Source organism: Labeo rohita, chromosome 12 (genome assembly GCF_022985175.1).
Source record: "Labeo rohita strain BAU-BD-2019 chromosome 12, IGBB_LRoh.1.0, whole genome shotgun sequence".
NCBI classification, from domain to species: Eukaryota; Metazoa; Chordata; class Actinopteri; order Cypriniformes; family Cyprinidae; genus Labeo; species Labeo rohita.
The window spans coordinates 27,776,475-27,802,738 of NC_066880.1; the positions used below are offsets into that span (position 1 = coordinate 27,776,475).

Sequence of the window (26,264 nt, forward strand, 5' to 3'; positions counted from 1 at the left end):
ATTGCGCTCATGCCACCTCTGAGCCACACTGAACATATTGAAATACATTTACAAGGCACTTCTGTGTTCTTCTATGCCACCTCTGTAGTACAAATTAATTTTGTTAATACTGATTTCATTTGATTGGTAACCTATTCTTATTCTACTTGTTCTTATTCTGTTGTTTTAATTAGAAATTTCAAAACGCTTAAAAGTTTGACATAAAAGATGACATACTTTTTACATAAAGCTAGAAAAGTGCCATTACAAAGGTAAAAACAAAATTCCCCTGCAAATATCACCTCATAATGGGAAGGCTAACTTTTTAATCAGATTTTTTGATTACTGATTAGAAGGTGCTCCTAAAATTTTGGCTGTGCTCCTCAATTTTGTAAGTTAGGAGCGCAAGTGCTCCTAAAAAGAAAAGTAAGCTCAGAGCCCTGTACCGTGAATGTGTATGGTAATATCTTCAGCAAAATCAAAAGCAGAAACATAAAAGCATCATGACATCAGCTTCAGCTAACAGCTTTCCTGGCATTAAAGCTCATCTTGCTTTTGAGCAGCCAAATGAGCCTATATTAACATACGATGAGGACAGAGAGTTTGTAAAGTGATTTCTGTTCAGCGATATGATGATGCTTCTGCTCCCTGCGGCCACATTTTCATCCTTTCGTACAAATGAATAATACAGAGATGTGAGCGTAGCGAATCAAAGATCAACACAGTAACTCACTTTAATTCCTCCCCAGGAGTGGTTGGACAGGAAGTCGACGGGTGACGTCACACCCGGCTGCACCGGGTAGCGCAGCAGGAAGTCCAGCTCTTTGGGATTGATCTCTTTATTCATGAGCAGGATCTAAAGTGGAGATAAATGTGTGTTTAAGAGAAGCAGGAGGGGACGTGGCATACGTTCGAGTCTCGTGATGAAGCGAAGGCTCACCTGGAAGGCCAGCTGGGCGGTGTAGGTGAGTTTGTCACACTCGAAGAGCCCGCGGGTGGTGTACTGGAACACCAACGACGTGATGCTGTCGATCAGATTTAAGACCCGTTGTTTCAAGGTCTCGTCCGGGTCGGCTTTTAGTACGGCATTTTGAAACACAACGTTGAAGGCCTGGACGTGAGGAGCACACAAATGCACACGTTACATGAGGGTAAACACAGAGAGAAGACTGAAAGAACTTCATTTAATACTCTTCTGCTTTTCTCTCATTCTCTAATGAGACTTCTTCTGTAACTAGTTCTGGGGAAGATCAAGATTTCTCTGCATAAATTTGTACACAAAGAAAAAGGCAATTATTTTTTGATAGCTGTAGATTGTATCTTGTCAGCATGATGACTGAAAACACAAGAAAACCAGCGTACAAATTAACTATACATTCATAATCTGTTCTCCATTTATGTCTGCAAAACTGCTTATGAATATTAAAATAAAGAGTTTCATAAAGAATTCAGTGCTGCAGTTAGAGGTGAAAACTAAACTAAACTAATAATAAAATAAAATATAATAAAACGTTATTTTTTAATAAATGAACAGACGCTGTTAGCAGTGTATTTGCTTTTGCTTGCAACCAGTGACAACGTTGTCTATTTATTATCTTTGTATTATTTCATGGCACCCATTCCTAATCTCATCACATTCAGTTCTGATCAGGTAAACGCTAGCACAATATAAAACATAATAAAGTATAATAAATGTAGCCATAGCTATCCCGTGTTATTAGCTATTGTAGTAATACACTGAGCTTCTGAAGAACATTATATTAACTGCGGTAGTTCATCATGGCTGAATATGCGTTAGCATGGGACAAACACAGCATCATAAAAGCAGGAGAGAAACACAATAACTAAATTCTGGAGCACAGGGAAATAAACAACAGGTGCTTAAGAGCCGGTGCGAGTCGGGTCGGCGCTACCTTGAGAGAGAACTGGTACATGGGATGGATTTTATTGAGGTCGTTCATGATGAAGTACAGGAGCGAGCCGCGGGCCGCCGCCGGACGGTAGTGTTCCCGTGCGTCATTGATCTCAGCCTCCGTCACCTTAGCCTCCTTCACCTGGAACGCAGCAAAACAAGGATGTTAATATGTGTTAATATGTTAATATGTTTGGAGACAGATGACAGACTGCAGAATTTAATCACACTTATGAATCATAACGGAACAAAAGTGTTATAATAACATATATATTATTAACTGATAAATCAACTTTCAACAAATAGTTTGACAATGGATTTCATTAACAATTAGTTATGTCTTCGCAATAGTTTATATATGTACACATATACACTATCAGTCAAAAGTTCTTGAACAGTAAGTTTTTTAATGTTTTTTAAAGAATTCTCTCTGGTCAGCAAGCCTGCATTTATTTGATCGAAAACACAGCAAAAACAGTAATATTGTAAAATATTTTTATTGTTTAAAATAACTGCTTTCTAATTGAATATATTTTAAAATGTAATTTACTCCTGTGATCAAAGCTACATTTTCAGCATCATTACTCCAGTGTCACATGATCCTTCAATATGCTGATTTGCTGTTTAAGACATTTATAACATTTATTATTTTTATTATTGGTATCAATATTTAAAACAGTTAAGTACATTGTTTCAGGATTCATAATATATATATATATATATACACACACACACAGACATATACACATATTTTTAGTGGAGAAGAAATTATAAAAATTAATACTTTTATTTAGCAAGGATGCTTGAACTTGATCAAAAATGATGATAAAGACATTTATAATATTACAAACGATTTCTATTTCAGATAAATGCTGTTCTTCTGAACTTTCTATTTTTCAAAGAAACCTGAAATAAATTTTACTCAGCTGTTTTCAACATCACAATAACAATAACAATAATAATAATAAATGTTTTTGAGCAGCAGATGAGAATATTAGAATGATTTCTGTAGGATCATGTGACTGGAGTAATGATGCTAAAAAAATCAGGTTTGAAATCAGGAATAAATTACATTTTAAAATGCATTCAAATGCATTTTTTGCTGTAATTTGGATCAAATGCAGGCTTGGTGAGCAGAAGAGACTTCTTACTGTTCAAAAACTTTTGACTGGTAGTGTATATATCATTTTTTTTAACTTATTTTTTAATCAAATCTATTTCATTGGAATTGTTGTGCTACTATCAAAAGTGATCAAAAGTATATAAAAATGCTGTGGTAAAAAACATTTTGGTTAACTTCTCAGAGAAATGGTGTTTTGTATATTGTAAGGTTAAAAACTGATTTTAGTTATTTGGTTAAATGAAAGTTAATGAGATTTATATTGTTTTGCAGTAAAAGTTAAATCTGTAAAACTTAAGTAAAATTCTGGCATTCACAGGTGTCATTAATTTACTGTAAATTACTCATGGGAAAATGTTACGGTAGCCGAAAACCCAAGAACACACCTTGACTTCAATCTCGGCCGCCGTTCGCTTGGTGATCTCCAGGTTCTCCACCAACTCGATGTCTCCCAGGAAGTTTCCAGACGCGGAGGATAGCCGTGAGAGCAGGTTGTCCTCCAGAGTTTTCAAAGTGATTTTGAAGCCGTTCTGTTGCTTTGTGAGGTTCGACTACAAAGTAAAAGACACAGAAAGACATGTGTGGAAAGATGTGTGAAGATGCATGAAAACAAGAGCCAAGGGGGCAAAGTCAGAGACATGAGAGGGCATCTGAACAGCTGCGGAGATCAATATATGCAGGAGACATGAAGCTAGTCTTTGCGCGGATTAACAGACATCAAAAACCGCATGCGCCGGCGTGTGATGGGATTGTCAATGCTGATGGATCCATTTCCCACGTTTGGATAGAAAAACAAACACGCACACACACTCACTGATGATCTCAAATCAGAGAGCCGTCATCGCCAGCGCGAGCATTGAACCGTCAAGACAAAACTCATCCCTGAAGAGGTCAATCTGCAAAAAAACTCAAGTATAATAGCGACCGCTTCCTCAGTGACCACCAGAGCCTCTATAAGACTTTTACAAATAACAGCGCTGGAGAAAACAGCTGGGTTCAAAGATGCGACCCCTCATCAGAGAGGAGGAAAACAGGTATGTTCAACTATCCCGTCCTAATGAGTCACTCATTAATGATTACATTTCCACTGGCATCTTGTGCGTCCAATTAACCCAGACCTGGAAAACAAACAATTAACTAGCAGCCCAACGCTTATTGTGAAGAAACTCAGTACACTTACAATCTCAGCCGAGTAATTATGCAACCCAAAGTGACGTTGGTCAGATGATTTCAGAGGAGCAGAGCGGTCCTGCTCATTAGATGAGACTGATGCGGCTCTCCACCGATCACAGTGACATTTACTTCATCTAATGGCCTTGGCGGATGTGCAGATCTCACGCTATAATAAGATAAAAACTGCACAAGTTTGCTCAGCGCAATTATGTTGGTACTGCGTGATGTAAAACACAAGCCAGGGAATATAAACAAACCCTCGAAAAAATCATCTAAATAAGAAAGCGTGTCCCCGCGGTGCGGTTGCATAAGATCTAATTATAAATCCAGCAAACACTGGCCAGAGTATAATGATCAGCGAGCGAAACTCTTCATCTTCCTTCACGTTAAAGCAGGTGCTGAGGGACTGTCACGCTTTTCTTACAACTTTCAATATTAATTAAGATGATAAGAGAGTTTGGTTGCATTAGGATCTCAGCTATAAAACACTAATTAATCAAGCTTCATTAAGTAACATTTCAATTTTACAGAATCCACATCTCAAAATAACCGTATTCACTTCCTGTCAGTTATTCAAAAACACATCTTCGGTTTGTTATAATTTGTTTGCAAATAAAGCCTCAGCTTCAGCGTCAGACATTTCAGGAAGAGGTAAGGAAGTAAAACTTTTGACAGGTTGGAAAAAACTAAGACACTTAATGGGGAAGTTCAAGTTCTTGCTTGACCATTCCAGCTAATTACAGTAATGTTACGCTAATGTACTAATATACATGTGCGTACGCGTACCAACAGTCAAACCACTCGTTGGCTATTAGCAATATTGCTTAAGGAAAGTGTGCTAATTATAGACATGAAAGTGCAAAAAGTATAATTAACTAATATATCAAACAGATATCAATAGTTTGACAATGGATTTCATTTCATTTCATTGTCTAAGCAATATTAGCAATTTCTATTTTATAGAGAGAGAGCATCATATACAGTACAAACAGAAACTTAAAGTTTGGTTTAACTTGAAGAAACTGTGACAAAAATATGTTACTTAATGTAATGATAGTACTACAACTACCAATACATTTTTTTATTAAAACATTTGTTTTAGGGAATAATTACTAGCACAGTATTTCTGTAATGAATGATAATAATAATAACAATAATAATAATTTTATAATAATATTTTTGTATTATTATTAAATCAATTATTCGGAGATGCATGATTATTATTTCATGATTTTATTATTATATAATGATAATTTATGGAATCCAGAAAATTAATGGAAAACACAGAATTTGTTCCAAAAAAAAAAAAACCTGAAAAAAAAAAAAAATGAATTTCACGACAAAAAAGGATTTGCACAAGACTTTAAAAATATAATTTTGCTAAACAATTAATAAACTGCTGTTAAATTGTGTAAGTTTCATGGTTTCAATTAATTAGACATGCTTTTTAATAAATATAATTTAATTTAAAATTAAAAACGGTGAAGAAAATTAAAACAGAAAAAAAAGTAAATTTTCCACAAATAAAGCCTCAGGTTCAGCATCAGACTTTTCAGGAAGAGGAAATAAAGTAAAACTGTTGACAGAGTGGAAAAAATCTGAGAAACGTAATGAGGAAGTTCAAGCCTGTAGATAATGTAAATAATTTGACAATGGATTTCATTTCATTATTTTCATTTCATGACATGACACAATTAGTTGTCTCAGCAATATCAGCAATCTCAGCAATATTTCATAGAGAGAGAGAGGGAATCATATACAGTACAAACAGAAATTTAAAATACAGTTTGGTTTAACTTGATGAAACTGTGACAGAAATATGTTACTTAATGTAATGATAGTACTACAACTACCAATACAATTTTTATTAAAACATTAGTTTTAAGGAATAATTACCAGATAAATTACCAGAATTGATTTACCAGAAAACTACAAATTAAATTACAAATTGTACTACTTACAAATTAAACACACAGCACAGTATTTCTGTAATGAATGAATGAATAATAATCATAATATTATTAATAATAATAATAATAATAATAATTTTCTAATAATATTTTTGTATTATTATTAAATCAATTATTTGGAGATGCTTGATTATTATTTTATGATTTTATTATTATTTAATGATAATTAACCGTTAAATGGAATCCAGAAAATTGATGGAAAACACAGAATTTGGTAAAAAATAAAAAAAACGAATTTCAGGATTTTGAAAAAAGAATTTGCACAGGGCCTTAAAAATATAATTTTGTTAAACTTTCAATAAACTGCTGTTAAATTGTTTCAATTAATTAGACATACTTTTTGATAAATATAATTTAATTTAAAATTAAAAATGGTAAAGAAAATTAAAACGAAAAAAAACAAAACAAATTTGTTTGCAAATAAAGCCTCAGCTTCAGCGTCAGACATTTCAGGAAGACGAAATGAAGTAAAACTGTTGACAGGTTGGAAAAAACGTAATGGGGAAGTTCAAGCCTGTGGCACAAACGCGTGCTTGACCATTCCAGCTAATTACTTACACTAATGTTATGCTAATGTACTAATATACATGTGCGTACGTGTTAGCAATAGTCAAAGCTCTCGTTGGCCATTAGCAAAACTGCTCAAAGAAAGTGTGCTAATTATAGACATGAAAGTGCAAAAAGTAAAGCACTAATTACCCTTTTGTAACTAAAGGTGAGAGAACAGAGTCGAGCTCTAGAGCCTGAAATACGCGTGCAGAAGCGCTGTGATTGACCGTTCTGTCCGTCAGCACATGATGACTAATTATCTTTGAGTTCAGCCAATCTAGACCTCAGAAACCGATGAATCCAATTAAGCTTCAAAACACCTGTCAAATAGCATCTACTTAACCGTCCTGCAATTAAGCGTGGAGAGAGTGATCTGATATGGCTGTGATGCTCTTCAGAGAGTCTGATTGAAAGGAGGCTGACGTACCTTCAGCTCCTCCAGGTCGGGTCTCTCCATGCTGACCACGGCTGCCAGCAGCTGGTCCTCCAGCCCGTCCCGCGTCACCGTGAAGTTGACCAGCGTACACTGAGCTTGGAGTTCTGGTTGATAGTGAGGGTTTGCCAGCTTGGTGTGAAGGATCAGACGGAAACTGGGGTTGTATTCGCACTCCTTGTCGCCGATCTTTATGTAGCTGTAGCAGATTAGAAAGCAGAATCTTCTCATTATTTATTGCATGTGCCATTATTATGGCTCAAATCTGAAGACTTTCTTTCATGGAACATCAAAGGAGAAGTATCTTATAAACACAATGGAACTTAGAGACTGTTATGATTCTTCAAAAATACGTCTTTTGTGTTTTATGAAAAAAACAACATAAGGATTTGGACCAACGCGGGGTTGAATAAACAACACATTACTATTTTAAAGAGAAAAGAGCTTCAAAAAAGCTTTCATACATCTGTTGTTTTAAGGCAAGGCCCTACAAGAAAAACGAGTGGTGAATTTTGAGAATTTAGATTATTTTGCTTCCATATAATGTCTTCTTAAAATACACATTTAAGTGTTTATTTTATGATACTTTATCTATTTGCATCTGTAGATTTCAATTCCAATCCGTATCTTTAAAGCGTTTTTTCTCTTACATACAGCAAACTTTGCAGTTTTATTCCTATTTACACTGCCGTTCAAAAGTTTGGGATCAGTAAGACTTGTAATGTTTTTTAAAAAAGTCTCTTATGCTCATCAAGGCTGTTTTTATTTAATCAAAAATTCAGAAGAAAAAACTGTAATATTCCAAAATGTTATTACAATATAAAATAATGGTTTCTATTTTAATATACATTAAAATATAATTTATTCCTGTGATGCAAAGCTGAATTTTCAGCATCATTACTCCAGTCTTAAGTGTCACATGATCCTTCAGAAATCATTCTAATATGCTGATTTATTATTAGAATTATCAATATTGGCAACAGTTGTGCGGCCAAATATTTTTTTTGGAACCTGTGATACTTTTTTTAGGGTTCTTTGATGAATAAAATGTTAAAAAGAAAAGCATTTATTAAAAATATAGATCTTTTCTAAAAATATAAATCTTTGCTATAACTTATCAATTTAACACATCCTTTCTAAATAAAAGTATTAATTTCTTTCAAAAAAAAAAAAAAAAGAAAGAATAAAAATGTACTGACCCCAAACTTTTGAACGGTAGTGTATATAGAAAATATTCTATTTTAAATAAATGCTGTTCTTTTTAACTTTTTATTCATCAAAGAATCCTGAAAAAAGTATCACAGTTCGGGAAAAAAAATAAAATTATATATATATATTTGCACAACTGTTTCCAACATTGGTAATAAATCAGCATATGAGAATGATTTCTGAAGGATCAAGTGACACTGGAGTAATGTTGCTGAAAATACAGCTTTGATAAATCAGGCATAAATTAGATTTCAAGGTATATAAAAATTTTACATCGTAATATTTCAACCTTGATAAGCAAAAATCATGCTGATCCCGACAGTGTATATTCTGAAGGTTTGTTCATATATCATTCACACTGACTTATACAACATTTCATTCTTACAAACACTGTGAAAATGTTTTCTGTCTTTTGACAGTATATTCTAATTTATTGAGTGATAAAATGAGGAACAAACCCGTCTGATTTTAACAAATTCAAACAAGAATTTTGATCCTGGCTTCATCCAATGTTCAGATTTATGTTCTAGAAATATATGCAAATTAAGCCATATGAATTTACATAATGTCTCATTTGCATATTGTTATAATTTTCTATAATTTTAGAAAACTTCTAATATAAACCAGTTTATCTTAATGTATTGTAATCAGCCGGATTAGTATGGTGTTATCTGTCAATATTTCCACCATATTCACCTGTGGTGAAGTTTGTAGGTGTTTTCACCATATATGAAGTTCCAAATGTAGGTTCAGGAGAAGCCTAATCATTCAGTCCTGTCAATCATCATTACGAGCCTATATAAGCAGCTCTCACTGCACCGACCCAGACTCATTTCTTCCGGCATCCCTCCACCTTCCCTTCTCCTCCTCTATTTCTGTTATTCTCCCTCTAGGTAATATCGCAATGGGGGGCTGAACTCGCCGCTCAAGCCAAGCCTCGAGTTCAAGCCTCCATTAAGGACAGCAAGCCAAATTTGTTTACCATTGCCCATCAGGACTGGATGGGCAGGCGAACTCGTGAAACAATAATTTATTTCCCTAACATCTGCATTTAAAAACTCTCACCGTCCTTTCTTTATAGTTTCACGTCCGAGTAGCGGACCGAGCACTGGATCCACCGCCTCCTCCAAATTCTCAATGAGGACGACTTCACCTACAGATAGCGCTCTCTCGATGGAGTCCAGATATCTGAATTAACACACATGCAGAGTAAAGCAGACATCAGTAATGAATCAGTTTAAGCAGATATGGTGTCTATGCAGACATGTTTTACCCTCTCTGCCCGATCCTGATGATCCGGAGCTCTTCTCCGTATTTGTTTTTGATCCATTTGATTCCCTGCAGCTGCGGATCCACCATGAGCGGCCATCGCTCGCAGCTGGTGAGGATGGTGGCGTTCTCAGTCGACATCCGGTCCGCCGGCAGACCCTCGTTCTGCCAGGCTGCGATATCAGCGTCGTCCGTCAGCATGGTCAGCGGGTCCAGACCCGGAGTCACCGGGATTGGCACCTGCGGGAAAAGCAATGACACTCAAACTGACACTGACTAACAGAGGAATGAATCATGCTTTAGATTTCAAATGAAAGCCACACTGGCCTTAATCAGACACATATGAATTACTATTCTGTTCAACATAGTAAAACCTCAGTTTTTAGCATTGCCACCAAGTTGAGATGTTGACAGACCTTGAGCTGGCTCAGGTACGGCCTCCAGCTGTTGTCCATCAGCTCCAGGCGGTAACGTTTGGTAAAATAGCCCAGATAAGAGATGAAGGCAGTGATGAGGAGCACGTCTCCACACAGAGTGCTCTCCTGATGCCTGAAGCTCTTCACCGCCTCGGCCCACCGCACGTTCTCCGACGCCAGACCTCCAACCTGAACACACACAACTTTATGAGTCTGACATTATTCAAAACACTTACAAAAACACGCTTGAACATCAAAACACATTAATTAAACTTCTTTTTAAAGTAATCTTGTCAAATAGTGAAATTTATTGAATTTATAAATAGTAAAACTGAAAAAAAATAAAATAAAATTAGTTGTTCATGAGTCCCTTGTTTGTCCTGAACAGTTATACTGCCCGCTGTTCTTCAGAAAAAACCTTCAGGTCCCATAAATGATTTAGTTTTTCAGCATTTTTGTGTATTTGCCAGCATTTTCCAACAGTGACTGTATGATTTTGAGATCCATCTTTTTACACTGAGGACAACTGAGGGACTCATATGCAATTATTACAGAAAACACTCACTGATGCTCCAGAAGGAAACACAATGCATTAAGAGCCAGGGGGCTGAAAACTTTAATATGAAGATCAGGGTAAAACTTATTTTGTCTTCTGGGGAACATGTAAGTATCTTCTGTACCTACTAAAGGGCAGTACTAAATGAAAAAATATGGTATTTAGGCAAAATAAGAAAAATGTAGGGTACGACTGGGCTAAAGGCGCCCCGGGGTAAAAGGCGCCTTTGATATAATTTTCCTCTAAACCATTAGATGGCAGAAAAACATGGCGTAGCACAAAACATCCACTTTTCAACATACACATGCGACATTGGTTGATCCTTGACGCGATTCTGTGCTTATTTGATCTAATATTTGATATTTTTAAAAATGCTGTAGATTTAAGTAGCAAATGAGAATCGCTAAAATTCTTAAATATATCTTGAGACAAATGTCTTCTTAAAGATTTTCAGTTTTGTTTAAGATAATTAAAGCAGCGGTTTTTAAATAACAAAAGAATATGTAAAAGTACGGTATTTGGGGTAAAAAGCACCCCTGCTTTTGGGGCTAAAAGGCACAAAATAACATGATAATTAATAGAAGGCTGACTTTTCCATTTGTTAACATGACATTGTTAGATTCAGATCATAAATATCATATATTATATTGGGTGTCCATCTTAGAAATAATCACCATGTTTAGAATGAAACCATCATATTTAAAAACATGATATTAATCATATCATATAATAAAATATCATTTGTTGTTACTACTGTAAATCTATATTAAATCATTAAGGAATCTCCTTCGATGCTTTGAGAATCTTTACATTTTGAAATGATTTTGTTTCTGTATTTTAAAATGTATATGTTTTCTATTAACATATTTTAATGACAGTATATTTATTGAACACAAAATTATTATTTTATTTATCAAAATAAGCAGAAAACAGTACAGACTTTGCTGAAGTGTTTAATTTGAACAAGTATTAACTTAAACATTATTTAAAAAAAAAACATTATTTTAGTTAAAGCATTTGTATCAATAATGTGTGCCTTTTACCCCATGCTGGTGGGTCTTTGCATGTGAGTCCCTCAGTTGTCCTCAGTGTGAAAAGATGGATCTCAAAATCATGCAGTCATTGTTGGAGGGTTCAAATACACAAAACTGCTAAAAAGCCACAGAATTTGTGGGACCTGAAGGATTTTTCGGAAGAACAGTGGGCAGTTTAACTGTTCAGGACAAACAAGGCACCCATCACTAAACAAAAAAACACACTTGAGGATCATTCAGGTAACAACACAGTATTAAGAATCAAGTGTATGTAAACTTTTGAAAAAGGTCATTTTTATCGTGGACTAAATGTAAATGTCTTTTACGTGAAATATCTTATTCCGGTCAGTACTAAATACAACAGATTTAAATGAATAGTTTTATATTTGACCATCTTAATTTGTTGTAATTTGCATTTTATGTAATTTGCAATGCATGGGATTGTAGCCTGTAATGTTGTGATCCACCTCGTTGCTGGTTGGTTTGGTGCATGTCTTATAACACTTTAACCAAGACTTTTTTATAATGCAAAAAAAACAGATTCGAAAAATACTTCTGGAACCACTGCCGCTGGCCAAGTGATCAGCACTAATGTAGTTTATGAAGAAGTTCAACCTTTTGGTTTCCAGCCCAGATCTTTAAAGGTGCTGTATGTAATTATTTTCATGTTAAAACTATTTCTCTTTTTCCTAGTTTGCACTTTAAATAACCATTCCTAATTGATTTCCTCGAGTGTGAAGCCTGTGGTGCTTTCAACACTGCTGTGTTTGCTTGAGCAGCAACCACTTATTCTGAAAACATACATTATTTGTGTCATTCTGTCTGCTGCCCGCAGTGGTGTGCAAATGACACACTTGACCTTTAACCCCTGGTCAACACCAAACCCCTCACACATGTTCAGGTCACTGCCATATCACTGCTGTACAACACACAATTATTCCCACATCAAACAATCATTGTAATGAATAATTCCAGCCGGTGTGCTTCAGGCAAAGCTAGCGCCCCTGCACGTGTTTGTTTGCGTGATTTCCTGCTGACTTAGTATTGCTGCACGCTTGAACGGACAGTATAAATGACTTATTCTGGGGGTTTGCTGCATTTTAATTAATATTCAGATTTTTTTTTCTGTTTTGCTGGCTCATCTATTTTTTTCTTAATTAAGACAGGAAGCAGCAGCTCTGGGTTTAATGTGGTGTTGATGCGTTCGGAGACTCACTAGGCGGTTGGCGAGAGCGATGGTGCGCGCCGTGGTCTCAGCCTCCTGTTGGCACCGCAGCTTGTCTGCTGTGGCTTTCTCAAACTTCGCCGTCAGCTTCGCCAAGTTCTCATTAAGTTGCTGTCAGGGGAAGAACACAGACAGAGAAAGTCATAAGACAAAATAGTTTTAATCACAAGTTATTTGAAAAAAAAAAAAAAATCAAAAAATTAATGCATATCTGCAAAAACTAAACTCAGTTGATACAATCAAACAAATTAAATTAATAGTTAATTTTTATCTATTAATATTTTAGGTTATATATATACAATAGAATGATCAGAACATGTAATGTGAAACATATAAAACCCTACTTACATTGATTTTTGCCTTGATGACAGAGAGTTTCTCCTGCGCAGCGGCGAGTTCTGCGTTGGCTTTGTTCAGGGCTTGCCTCTTAGGCTCGACCTCGCAGTAAACCTCATAAAACTTCACAATGTTGATGACCCAGGAGCACAGACCGGCTGCCGCATTGGATTTGGCTGCTACCAGCTCAGGCCTGAAGTCTGGGTCCGCCAGGTACGGTTGGATGGCTTTGAGACAGTTCTCGTGAATGTCTTCTTTTTTGAAATTGATCAAGGCGTCGAGGAAGGCGTCCACCTTAGCCATCATCACTTTAGCAGCCTTCCAGCTGCGGTCCTTGGGAACACGCCCGCCAGGGGCCGTGAGGACCATCACAGCGGCTGTGACATTTGTCACAGCAGCTACAGGAGCGCCGAAAGACTTCAGCTCTGTCAGATTATTCTGAAAACAATACGATTCAAAACAAGATTTACATACACTATGTACATTATTTATGTTTTATATATAAATGCATTGTTAATAATGCACATGAATGGTGAAATCAGACCTTGTTGAGAGTGTTCAGAGCCTCTTGTGCCGCTATGAGTGCAGGTTCAGCTTTAGCCAGATCCTCCTCACAGTCTCTCTGTTTGCGAGTCACCTCCTCAGCGATGCAGGCCACCTTCTGCTCCTCTTCATCAGCCACCGCCTTCTCCCGAGCCACCTTCTCTGTCTCCACACCCACAACCTGGATCAGTTTATCTGCGCTCTCGTTCTTCAGCTTCAGCTCCACTTCTTGTGCTGCCAACTTGGCCTTCAGATCGTCCACCTAAGAGAAAAAAAAAACACAGATTAGATACATACATGAAGACCAGGTTTTCGGAGATTTTTTCAGGTTTAGCTCACTCAAAGGATTACATACACCTTGCAGAATCTGTAAAATGTTATTTTACCAAAAAAAGAGAGGGATCATACAAAATGCATGTTATTTTTTATTTAGTACAGTTAAACTGCCCACTGTTCTTTAGAAAAATCCTTCAGGTCCAACAAATCCTTCTGTTTTTCAACATTTTTTTTTCTGTATTTCAACCCTTTTCAACAACAACTTTGATTTTGATTTTGAGATCCATCTTTTCACACTGAGGACAACTGAAGCACTCATATGCAACTATTACAGAGGGTTTAAACTCTCACTGATGCTCCAAAAGGAAACACAATGCATTAAGAGTTGGGGGTGAAAACTTTTTGAATTTGAAGGTCAGGGTAAATTTTACTTATTTTGTCTTCTGGGAAACATGTAAGTATCTTCTGTAGCTTCTGAAGGGCAGTACTAAATGAAGAAATATTATATTTAGGGAAAATAAGAAAAAATGTACACATTTTCATTCTGTTCAAAAGTTTTCACCCCCCGGCTCTTAATGCATTGTTTTTCTTTCTGGAGCATCAGTGAGCGTTTGAACCTTCTGTAATAGTTGCATATGAGTCCCTCAGTTGTCCTTAGTGTGAAAAGATGAATCTCAAAATCATACAGTCACTGTTGGAAAGGGTGTTGAAAAAAAAATGTTGAAAAACCAAAGAATTTGTTTAACTGTTCAGGACAACAAGGGACTCATGAAAAACTATCACTAACCAAAAACACAGTTGTGGATCATTCAGGTGACAACACAGTATTAAGAATCAAGTGTATGTATTCATATATTCTGCATTCTGTATGATCCCTCTTATTTTGGTAAAATAATTAACATTTTGCAGATTCTGCAAGATGTATGTAAACTTTTGACCTCAACTGTATACACACAACACACAACATTTTTCCAAGTCTGAGGAAAACAAATGGAACAGTAAAAATCCTCAGAAATGTTCACTTTTGCTCAAGCATGTTGCCAAATAACATGTAATTTAAACATACTTTGTCTATGACAGGGAATGTAAGATGTTTTTAAGTGGCGTAAAAAAACTGTTCATGACACCTAATGCATTAACTAATGTGCAACGTATTGAACCTCATTATAAAGTGGCATCACAATATTATACTGTATGTGCTGCATTTATTCCCTATTAAAGTTTTTTGAGGAAGCTAATGAACTTGCAGTTATCAGCTAATTGCATCAGCAGTTGTTCTGAATAACAGCCTATTTGTTTTTGTTCTAGACTCATTGTTAAATCATATTAGTGATATTATCAGAGAAATGAGCGCTCAAAGTTTTAATTGATAAATGACAATCACTGGATTGTGAAGAAGCGCTGTTCACGGAGATATGACGGATGAACGTTTTTTAATAAACTATTTCTGTTTTCACACGTCACAATGAGTTCAGCTACTGGCACTTATTCAAACACAGTCCAACTGGGAGAGAAAACTGGGCGAAATACGCAATTAGCTGAAAACTGTTGTCAGACGCAATCCGAAGCAACGCGACGTGGCTCCTGAAGCAAACAAACAGACAAATACGGCTGTTCTACAGCAATCCCAAACTCCTCTCGAATCTGCTTCCTTTCTCCAGCCTCCAAATGAGCTGATTAGCCTTAAGAAAACGAGACGTCAGGGATGAACTGCCCTCGGGTAGCGAAACCCTACAATACCCACAAAATCAAGTTGCTATCATGTGGGTAATTAAACTGATGAATAGGAGGTAAAGACGATGGAGGACTAATTGCCCAGAAAGCACAGTCAGACAGCGCTCTCGCAGCTCTTGGTGGAAGTTTCTCCCTCTCTGCTCCTCAAACTACATGAAACGTCTGTAATGATCCTCTTCAGTCAGAGAGAGCAGATCGTCTTCACAAGCTCACATCAAAGAGCACAAGCCTAATATTGCATTGTTAAAATATCGTAAACCATCTTAAAAGAGACCATTTGAGATGAAAAGGCGAAAGAACTCTTAGATAATAGATGATTGAGTCCAACGCACAAACGCTGCTGTTATCATCTCCATAAACGTAACTGATCTCCATCAACTGAAGGTTACATCATAAACGTGCTTACTGTGAGCAAAGAAAAACAATGCAGATTCTCATTTAGACATGAAACGCCTTAATGAGTGGCTATAAAACGAATAAAACCACCTTTACGCCCCCAAATGTGGGCAGGGACCAACTAGCTTGAATTGATATCCGCTCTCCTCTAATTACATGATACGGGGTCCCACCTCAATAAAGCAGCCTGGAGCAGCACCAATAAACTTTCTGCCTCATTAGCAGCTACTTTTAATTTTGATTTCTAGCCAGGCCGGCTTTCCTCTCACCGCTAATGTAAAGAGGTTATTCTGGTGGGCGTCGATGTCTAACATCACAATCGGATACATCTCGTGTATGTGTGAGTTGTGATTTTACATTTTCCCCTCCTGTCACTAGCAAGCACAATCTCAGCACACAAATGAGCTTTCTGATAGCTTTTCCACTGAAGGGTGGAGGGACGAGGATGAAGCGCTGAAGCCATTACCTGAGAAGAGTGTTCGAGCAGGTCTGCCCTGGCGGGATTAACGCGTCAGAAAGCATAAAGCAGCTCAAACAGAAGGACGCGACAGATAAGTCATAATGTCTCAGTCATAATAATTAGCACAGTGTAGCTGAGAACACAATTATGGCTAATGAGGAGATTTGCTGAAGAAAATGTGAACCGTGTCACTCATGCAAAAGTCACCGGCACGTTGCTAGGCTGTTGTGGCTGGTCGCCAAGGTGTTGCTACGCGGTTGCTAGTCTCCGTGATAGTCTGAGGCCAGAACATACATTAAATAAACAATGTTAAACAGAACAAAATTATTCTTCACTACTATTTTCTTCCTTTTTTACTTAATAAAAAATATCTGAATATTTAACATTCCTGAAAAGACATTTTAATTAAGGTTGGGTATTTATAAGTTAAGTTAGGTTGGCCTCACACACAGCTTAAATCTTATAAAATGTTTAATTAGTTGTTTTTTTTTTTTTTGGTTTAATATTAAAATATTATAATAGTAGCTACACTTAACACAAGTGGGTTTTAATCTTATTTAATTTGCTATTAATCATATTGTGTTCCAAACATTTTGACAGGATTTTCTTTATCTGAAAAATTAATTAATTTACTGACTTTGCTCACAGAAGGCATAACTTCTCTAAAAACTCTTTTATAATTTTTGTATTTTTTTTTTCTACCATGTTACACTTGTGCTGTTCCAGATGAAAAATGACTGTCCTACGACAAATAAATTAGCACAGGTTTTGTTGGCCTTGTAGGCCATTATTCTGAGCTTATGCTCCTCAGTTTTTGAGTGAATACTGACAAGAATATCCCCAAATAAAGTTTTTTTTCACTCAGAAACTTAAGTCTGTTGAGGCCTACGATCAATCAGTTCCTAAAAGAAATGCAATACCTGAGCTAACTGAAATAAAACAAGCCGAAATCTACTGCACTCAGGGTTATGGGATCAAATTCCTAACAGTAGCGGTACTGCTCACTTTACAATCTAAAATTATACAGTAGACCATAAAACCCACATAACTGAAAAGAATGACAATTTCCTAACACAACAATCATAGATCAATAGAAGTCGTCAGCAGTAAATGCAACTTATTTTGTCTTCTGGGAAACATGTAAGTATCTTCTGTAGCTTCTGAAGGGCAGTACTAAATGGAAAAAAAAAAAAAAAAAAGACACATTTTCATTCTGTTCAAAAGTTTTCACCCCCTGGCTCTTAATGCATCGTTCTTCCTTCTGGAGCATCAGTGAGCATTTGAAACTTCTGTAATAGTTGCATATGAGTCCCTCAGTTGTCCTCGGTGTGAAAAGATGGATCTCAAAATCAAACAGTCATTGTTGGAAAGGGTTCAAAAACAAAAACTGCTGAAAAACCAAATAGAATTTTTGAGTGAATATTGACAAGAATATCCCCAAATAATGCTTTTTTTACACTCAGAAACTGAAGTCTGTTGAGGCCTACGATCACTCAGTTCCAAAAAGAAATGCAATACCTGAGCTAACTAAAATAATAAAACAAGCTGAAATCTACTATACTCAGTGGTATGGAATCAAATTCTTAACAGTAGTATTAATGCTCACCTCACAAGCTAAAATGATACAGTAGGCAATAAAACCCACATAACTGAAAAGAATGACATTTTCCTAACACAATAATCATAGATCAATAGAATAGTCAGCGGGCTGACCGGGTGATGTTTTTGACAGACCTGCTCCATTAACGTTGTCAGGAGAATGACAGGGACAGCAATACATTTGCTGGGAAGAAAAACACTTAAAGCCTATCCTACGCCACTCGCATTTAAAACACCAGCATAAACTGCATCAGACTCCTACTGGTTTGTTCCGTGAGGTGCATGTGTTTAATTTACATTCAAGAGGACCTATTAATGAAGAATATGTGTGCTGACCATTGAAAACATAAATTAGCAAATGGTGCATAAATTTATGGCATGGAAATGAATCTTATAGCAGAGCTGCAAGCACTCAGTCTAATGCTTTTAATGCTCATCCTGCTTTACCTTCTGGCATATAATTATTCTTAACCGTTTCACCTACACACTACCTCTGCTATTATTATGTAAAAAAATAAATAAATAAATAAAAGTGTTTAATTGTTTTAAGGACAGCAGTGAAAGAGCATCTAGTTCACTGGAGGCATCCAAATAGCCATAAATGCCAGTGAGTCATTAGATATTTATCTTGTCATTTATTATGCTATGCTGAGCGAGTAACTCTTGGGTTTATAATTCATCAACATCACGCGATGAAGGCCTGCACATGAAGAGACGCACCTGAGCCGTCGTGCTGTTGAGCTTCTCCAAGCCATTTTCCAATCGCTCCATTTTGGAGGTCAGATCTTTCCTCTTGAGCGCCAGCAGATTCCCATACAGCTTGATCTGCTCCAGGAAGGACTTGGGTGTGGTGTAGTTGTACCGCCGCTCGTTGGCCAGGTAGTCTTTTGAGGTCTTGTTCACACTCACGTGTACGTAGGCCATGAATTTACTCACCGAGTCCTTTACCTCTGGCTAGATCGGTGAAAAAAAAGCAGTTCATACATGAAATATAATTACCAGAATATTGCTAGAAATGTCATACTACTGGGTCGTCACAGCTATTTCATTTCCCCCTAAAATATAATGCAGAAACTGACTGCACAGTGCTTGGCCAATCTAATTATGTTCTTCATGACTTCAGGCACCTCAGGAAAAAATTCACACTTTGCATTTGCACTTGAATGCATTACATGGCATTGAGACGCATTACTGCGGTAAGAGAGGTGTGTCTGTCTAACCAGCTGAGACCTTCTTAGGATTGAGGGAATCATGATAAAACCATTTGATGGAGATGCAGTGTTTCCAAGATAAGCGTCTCACCTGGATGTGCTCAATGTCCTGCAGGAACCTCAGGCTGACCGACTCCAGCGCCTCCTGTGGCCACTCGTGGAACCAGTCGATGGCGGTGCAGTTGACCACCGCGGGAAACTTCCTGCTGCGCACCCTCAGCTTACTGCCCACAGGGGAGAAACACAGCGCCACCTGTAGGAGACCATCAGTGTGATGGTCAAACAAACAGAAGCGTATCAGTTGTAGCTGGTTGATGTTTTAATATTACACCAGTTTCCTTGGCTATATTGATGGTAACAAGAGCAATTTAAGGTAAAACGTAAAAATTCTAAAATGGATTCAGGGTTGACTGTTAAAATGTCTTTTAAGGTGTTTGTGGAGCGGTCTTGAAATTTAAAAAGCGAGTACAGGTGTCTTGAGACTTTAAACTGTTAAACTGTTTCTAAAATGTGAAATGCATGGTGCAACACAGTGCAACACTCAGCTGTGGCAGAAAAACACCATTCATTTTCTCCATTGGGAAAATTATTTTTTATTTTAAAACAGACCTGTTGTGAGCTCTTAGGTTGTTAATCGATTGTATATCCTGTTGTTGAATCTCTTAATTTAACTTATTTTTAAAATAACTGTGGTGAAAAACTACATTACCCATGATGCTATACAGAAAATTCCACCAATCAGAAAGTCACAGTAAGCAAGGCTCCGCCCACCCCCATGAAGCACCACAAATGACGTACTCAAGTCTGTATAGACAAAAATGTATATATATATATATATATATATATATATATATATATATGCATATTTTTCAGTTAACTTAAAACTTATTGTTTCTATAGATAAACCAACAAATTAAAATTAATAGTTTTTAGATTTCTCTATCATTTTTAATTTGATGCTGTTGTTTGCGGTGCTTCATGGGATTGTAGTTTACAGTCTGGTATCTCTGTCTTTTTTTCCAGTTTTCGAATACATTTTTGCTTCAAATCAAAGCCTGTAATGTTGTGATCCTTCTCATAGCTGGTTGGTTTGGTTCATGGCTTTTAACACTTTAAAAAAGACTTTTTTAAAATCCCTATGGGAAAAACAAATAGGAAAAATACTTTGAGAGCCAGCACCGCTGAAAATGTGGGTGGCAATAATGCACAATCAGAAAAAAAAAAAAAAAAAAAAAAAAAAATTGGTCAAAGTCAACAGTCGAGAACATGTTTACATAGGAAAACAATTCAGAAACAGTGTAGATTGTTGTAAAAAGGTTTCTAAAAGGCCACCATTACACACCACACCACACCATTACACACATCAACACAAAACACATATACACCCCCTACTTCATCCATCACTCGCACATCCATCCACCCATCCATCCATCATCTATATGTACACCCATCTATCAGTCTGTTCATCCATTCATCCAACCGTCCATCTGTCTATCCATCCATCCACCCACCACCATCCGTCCGTCCACTCATTCATCTACCCATCCATCTGTCCGTCCACCCATCCATCCACCTGTTTGTCCATCTACCTATTCAACCATTCATTTATCTGTCCATCCATCCATCCTTCCATCCGCCTATCTGTCCACCCATTTATGGGTCTGCCCACCCATGTATTCATCTGTCCAACCACGCATCTGTCCATCCACCCATCCATACACACACTTACCCACCCATTCCATCCATCCATCGATCTACTCATCTATCCATCTGTCGATCCATTCATCCAACTTTCCAACCATCACTCCATCCATCTGTCCACCCACCCATCCATCCATCCATCCATCCATCCATCCACCCATCCATCCATCCATCCATCCATCCATCCATCCATTCATCCATCTGTCCACCCATCCATCCATCCACCTGTCTGTCTGTCCACCCATCCATCCATCCACTCATTCATTCATCTGTCTACCCATCCATCCTTCCATCCTCTTATCTGTCCAGCTATTTATGGGTCTGCCCACCCATGTATCCATCTGTCCAACCATCCATCTGTCCATCCACCCATCCATACACACACCCACCCACTCATCCTTCCATCAATCCATCCGTCTACCCATCTATCTGTCCGTCCGTCCATCCATCCATCCGTCTGTCCACCACCCATCCATCCACCCATCCATTCATCTATCCACCCATCCCTCCATCTGTCCACCCAACCATCTCCCCATCCATTCATCCATCCGTTTATCAATCCACCCATTTATTCATCCATCCATTCATCAATCCATCCATCCATCCATCCGTCCATCCATCCATCTATTCAGAACTAAGCCTCGGACAAGCCGCCTCTCTGTTTGTGTTGATCTAGTCATTTGCGGGTGCTGAGACTAGTCATTGTGTGAAGCATTACAGAGGCATTTCAGAGCCTAATCTTTCTTACAGGCTGTGGGAGTATAAAGGCTTCATGAATCACTCCTGCTCACGCACTTTGAGTTGCCTGCGGACACGGTCGATGAAGAACTTCCAGCAGTTCTCCCTGGTGTCCATCAGACCCTGGCCACGCACTTCATTCCTTAGAGAACCAATGATGTTCTCCACCTCATCATCAGGGAACAGGTCTGGGATTTCACCTGTGATGAAGACAAAACGATGACAGACACAGAGCTGTCAGACAGACGCTGGCAGCAGCATCTAAAAGCATGATATCAGTCTTACAATGGAATAATATACAGCACTCTGAAAGATGGTAACAGCCAACGGCATTATAAATACCATAGACCACAGGCAAATAATACAGCACTCTGAAAAATGACAGTAGGCCATGATTTAGGCTGTAGGTCTGGGAAATATAACTAAAACAATTGTACCTAATATTTAGAAATGACCTAAATGGGTGATTCGATTTAGGAATCCATCTTTTTTAACCAAATATTGATATCTGTCGACATTCAAAATGTTTAAAACAAGTTCAGTAAAAATAACTATAATTATGTTTTCCACAGTTTTTCACAACATGGACAATATATGGATCAATATAATAAATAAAAAGCAGTAATTACCCATATACTGTAATTGTTTGCTAAAATGAAATGCATATTAGTAATTATCATTGTATCATCAATATTTAAATAGTTATTACTGTTGTTGTTGTTGTTTAAAAAAAAAAGTGCAATTAGCAAAAATGCATATTAATCATCATCATCAGTTTAATATTATATTATTATCATTACTACTGTTGTTGTTTGTTGTTGTTAATAAATGTTAATATATTTTTATTAAATGCATATTTTTTCTAAATAACATACAGAAAGGCTATTGGAGCAGTGAACATTTTCAGGTGATTCAAACTAATCATTGAATCGATTTCTTGAAAAAATGATTCATAGAAATTAATAAAAAAAGACTACTGTTGACTTAATCTCTGAACTCCTTCAAGCAAGGATTGTGAAATTAGTCTAGTGACTCAGTCTTATATTTTTTCACATTTCCGGCCATATCTTCACAAAATACCCCATGCATATCATCTGGCAGAGAAAGCGAGCTCTACGTGATGCCAGTGGGCGCAGACACACAACAAAGCTTACCAGATGCTAAAAGGTCGTTCACCAACACGAGGAACTTCTCATCTGCGACCTGGGCATCTGTCATGAGGAGCACCGTGCCAATATTCTTCACGCCAGCTTTAATGTACAATGCGCCTAGATCGCTCTAAAAATACACAAAACAACAGTCACACATCATGAGCTCCTCTACCGGAACAGTCCCAGCAGAAAGCTAAGAGATGAAACATATTACAGGCATGAGGGCTGATGAGCTCTGCAATCTCATATTGTGCTCAAGAGCTCCTCTGGTAATTGCTAATTATTCCATTATTTTTTTTTTACTTTTGCAGGGCAGAGTGTGAATTTGAGGCGAGGTGATTTATACTCCAGCGAGGAGCATTAAAATGAATATTTGATAGGGCAAATAGCAAGCGGTTTCAGTGGAGATTCAGAGCAATGGAAGCCGTTCTGTGAGCATGCTTTGTTTTGGTTCAGGCTAATAAACGGAGCGAACCTTGAGATCAGGAATGCCGTATCCTTTCTTTAGCGTGATCTGAAAGACCTCCAGGGAGCTGATGAACGCCGCCAGCCTGGTCAGGCTCTGCTTTCCGCTACCGCCCACCCCGACCAGCAGAGCGTTTCCCCGCGGAGACTCCAGGATCCGATTGATACGGCAGCTGAAGCAGGAGAGACGAGGGTCAGAAGGGTTAAGGAGACCAAATAGAGTCATGCGGAGGAAGAATCAAACTTCATCCTGCTGAGTAATGCCTAACTCCATGAAAAGTGTTTGTCCTGAAAAATCAACCACTAAGATTAGCTGTCCAATACTGCTATATAAATGGACAGTATTTATTAGTAAGTTTAATACTGATTAATACGTAGCAGCAACTCCATGACAGCTGAATTGAACACTTAGTTTACTCAATTTACTAAAAAACCTGAAAGCAGATTTATCTATTATTCGTTGAGACGGTTAGGATTCAGCACGAAAAAGCCAAATTTTACCACTGATTTGGTCTGGATGTGCAAAACTGCATTTGCATAAATTAAATATCAATTAGCTGATAGTCAGTTACATTTTTTATAATTTTTTACTTAAATTACAACTTTATTTTAAATAATAAATTATAATTATAAACTATAAAAAAACAATTATAACTTCTACCTACAATTTATTTTATTTTATTTTATTTTCACATTAAATTTACCCTCCTGGTGGAATGACCTGCCCAACTTAATTAGAGCATAGCCATCTTCAAGAATCAGCTAAAAACACATCTCTTCCATGTTTATTTGACCCTCTAACTCTAGCACTTTCTATTCTAATTCTATTCTTTAAAAAAAGTACTTGCCCTTTTAGACTTATACTCTATTCATTTACTTACTCTGCTTGTTTTCTTAAAAACAAAAAAACAAACAAAAAAACACTAGCTTCTCTGTTCTTTTCACAAGGCCTCTAACACTAGCTTGTTTTTTTCTAGTCTATCTGTTTTCTTTTATTTAGTATATAATTAAAAAAAAAACACCTTGCCATGTGTACTGTGTTAGGCTAACTGAGACTTGTCATAGCACTTGCACATATTGTTCTTTGTTGATTCTGATTGCTTCTATTGTCCTCTTTTGTAAGTCGCTTTGGATAAAAGCATCTACTAAATGTCTAAATGTAAATGTAAATGTATTTTATTTTGCTTTGCTTTGCTTAGAGGTAGGGTTAGGATTAGCTTGCATTGCTAGTGGCGGACGCTCAAAAAAACAGCACAAGACATCCCAAAGAGATCCATCTAAATGCATTTGGGAGTTAAAAAGGTTAAATTTACAGATACTTAATAACTTTTGATAAGTAGATATCAAACTTTTCTCAAAGTGTTTTAGTGTGTTTAGCTGTCTAGTACACTATCGTAACTGATCCCAAACTGTTTTCTGGTATAAGTTGCTCAGTCTAAAGTGGTGCCCAGATGTTCATCCATCAGCAGAGGCTCATTCTGGCTCTCTTACATATGAGACATGGCATCCTCGAACAGGACAAGGTTCAGAGCCGCATTGACTTCATTGTAGCTGTCAAGAGCTTCCAGCAGGGTCTTGTTCAGGCTCCCCCAGGACTGAACCGCCATGTATTTGGGTTCACCGATGCCCGTGGCGAAATGACAGTACATATTCATGGCCCTGGTCTCCTCCAGGGTCTCCTCCATATCCTGGTGGGAATAAAAAGCATCTTTAAAACTGCATGAAATATTAAAAGGTGAATAACTAAGCTTGAGCGCTACTGCCTTGGGAAGGAGCTGATGTAAATCAAATGATCTCCACCCTGAGAATTCATAGCGGTCAGAGACCTTTCCCTCTCCAGAACCAACAGAAATTGGTGTATTTTATTTCTTGCCCTGGCTTGTTACCCATATGCGCATGTGTATGTGAGGTGATTAGATGTTGCTTTAAAGGTGAGCAGAGGCAAAAAAGGAAAGCGCTATTTCTCTCCATCACTTTCCTGCAGAGCGTTCGCTCATAAGCCTCAGGAGGAGCGAGGCCGAGGAGAGAAAAACAGCAGAAATCATTTTTTTCCCAATTTGCTGGACTGGCAGGGTTTTGCTCTGATTAGCATTGGCCTTTAATGACTCTCTCCAGTCAAACAAACTCTCACCTCATAGAACTTTTTCACCGTGTCTGACTGCAGCTTGTCAAAGACAGCAAAATCTTTATCCTCCACCATTTTGTCACGGTAAACCCGGTTGGACTCGTGAAGGTAGATCTTCACCAGGTCCTGAGGAGTCTTCAGACACTCGCTGGTGCAAAACAGGATGCCCTGAAATCAAACAGACAACAAATTGAAACCTCAATAACAAAGGGCTCATCATTTCTCCAGGCATTTCAAACTACTGTGTAACATTTCTGTTTGGATCTCAGTGGCAAAGAAATAAACCAAAAGCATGAAAGTGCAGATATGATTATAATTCAACAGAGAAAGATGCTCGAAAACACTGAACTGCTGGAGTGTAAAGAGAAAAGTACAAACCATTGATTTTTGACCACTGGTGACTTTGGGAAAGAACTACATCTGATCCGTCTATACCGTATATCGCACTGCTTTAAACTCTATTTTATCCACCAGAGCAGGCGTAGTGTTTTAATTTCATCATTATAAAATACTGACATTCTTTGTGCCAATGTACTACACTACACTAAACTCCTACAGCTTGTTAAAAGTGACACTATCATCAATGTCCAAAATTGACCCGGGAACTTTGGGTAAGACCAGCAGTCATCCAGAATGCTCGGATGGATCCCTGAAAGCATCAGCTGGTGTGATCCAGAACTCAAA

General features: G+C 37.4%; 1 protein-coding gene across 2 annotated transcripts in view; it reads right to left on the reverse strand.

Annotated features, from left to right (window-relative positions):
- dnah9 (dynein, axonemal, heavy chain 9) overlaps positions 1-26,264 on the reverse strand; it is a 123,232-nt gene that overhangs the window by 36,060 nt on the left and 60,908 nt on the right. For both annotated transcript variants that reach the window (XM_051124665.1, XM_051124666.1), the window contains exons 42-59: positions 25,587-25,748; positions 24,947-25,143; positions 23,466-23,628; positions 22,994-23,117; positions 21,897-22,039; positions 19,492-19,653; positions 18,910-19,143; positions 13,726-13,986; positions 13,194-13,619; positions 12,837-12,956; positions 10,031-10,219; positions 9,619-9,854; positions 9,411-9,533; positions 7,131-7,335; positions 3,398-3,562; positions 1,893-2,033; positions 920-1,090; positions 713-835 (exon numbers count right to left, since the gene is read on the reverse strand). In XM_051124665.1, coding sequence (XP_050980622.1) covers positions 713-835; positions 920-1,090; positions 1,893-2,033; positions 3,398-3,562; positions 7,131-7,335; positions 9,411-9,533; positions 9,619-9,854; positions 10,031-10,219; positions 12,837-12,956; positions 13,194-13,619; positions 13,726-13,986; positions 18,910-19,143; positions 19,492-19,653; positions 21,897-22,039; positions 22,994-23,117; positions 23,466-23,628; positions 24,947-25,143; positions 25,587-25,748 — 3,345 coding nt within the window. The remainder of the gene's footprint in view (positions 1-712; positions 836-919; positions 1,091-1,892; positions 2,034-3,397; positions 3,563-7,130; positions 7,336-9,410; positions 9,534-9,618; positions 9,855-10,030; positions 10,220-12,836; positions 12,957-13,193; positions 13,620-13,725; positions 13,987-18,909; positions 19,144-19,491; positions 19,654-21,896; positions 22,040-22,993; positions 23,118-23,465; positions 23,629-24,946; positions 25,144-25,586; positions 25,749-26,264) is intronic.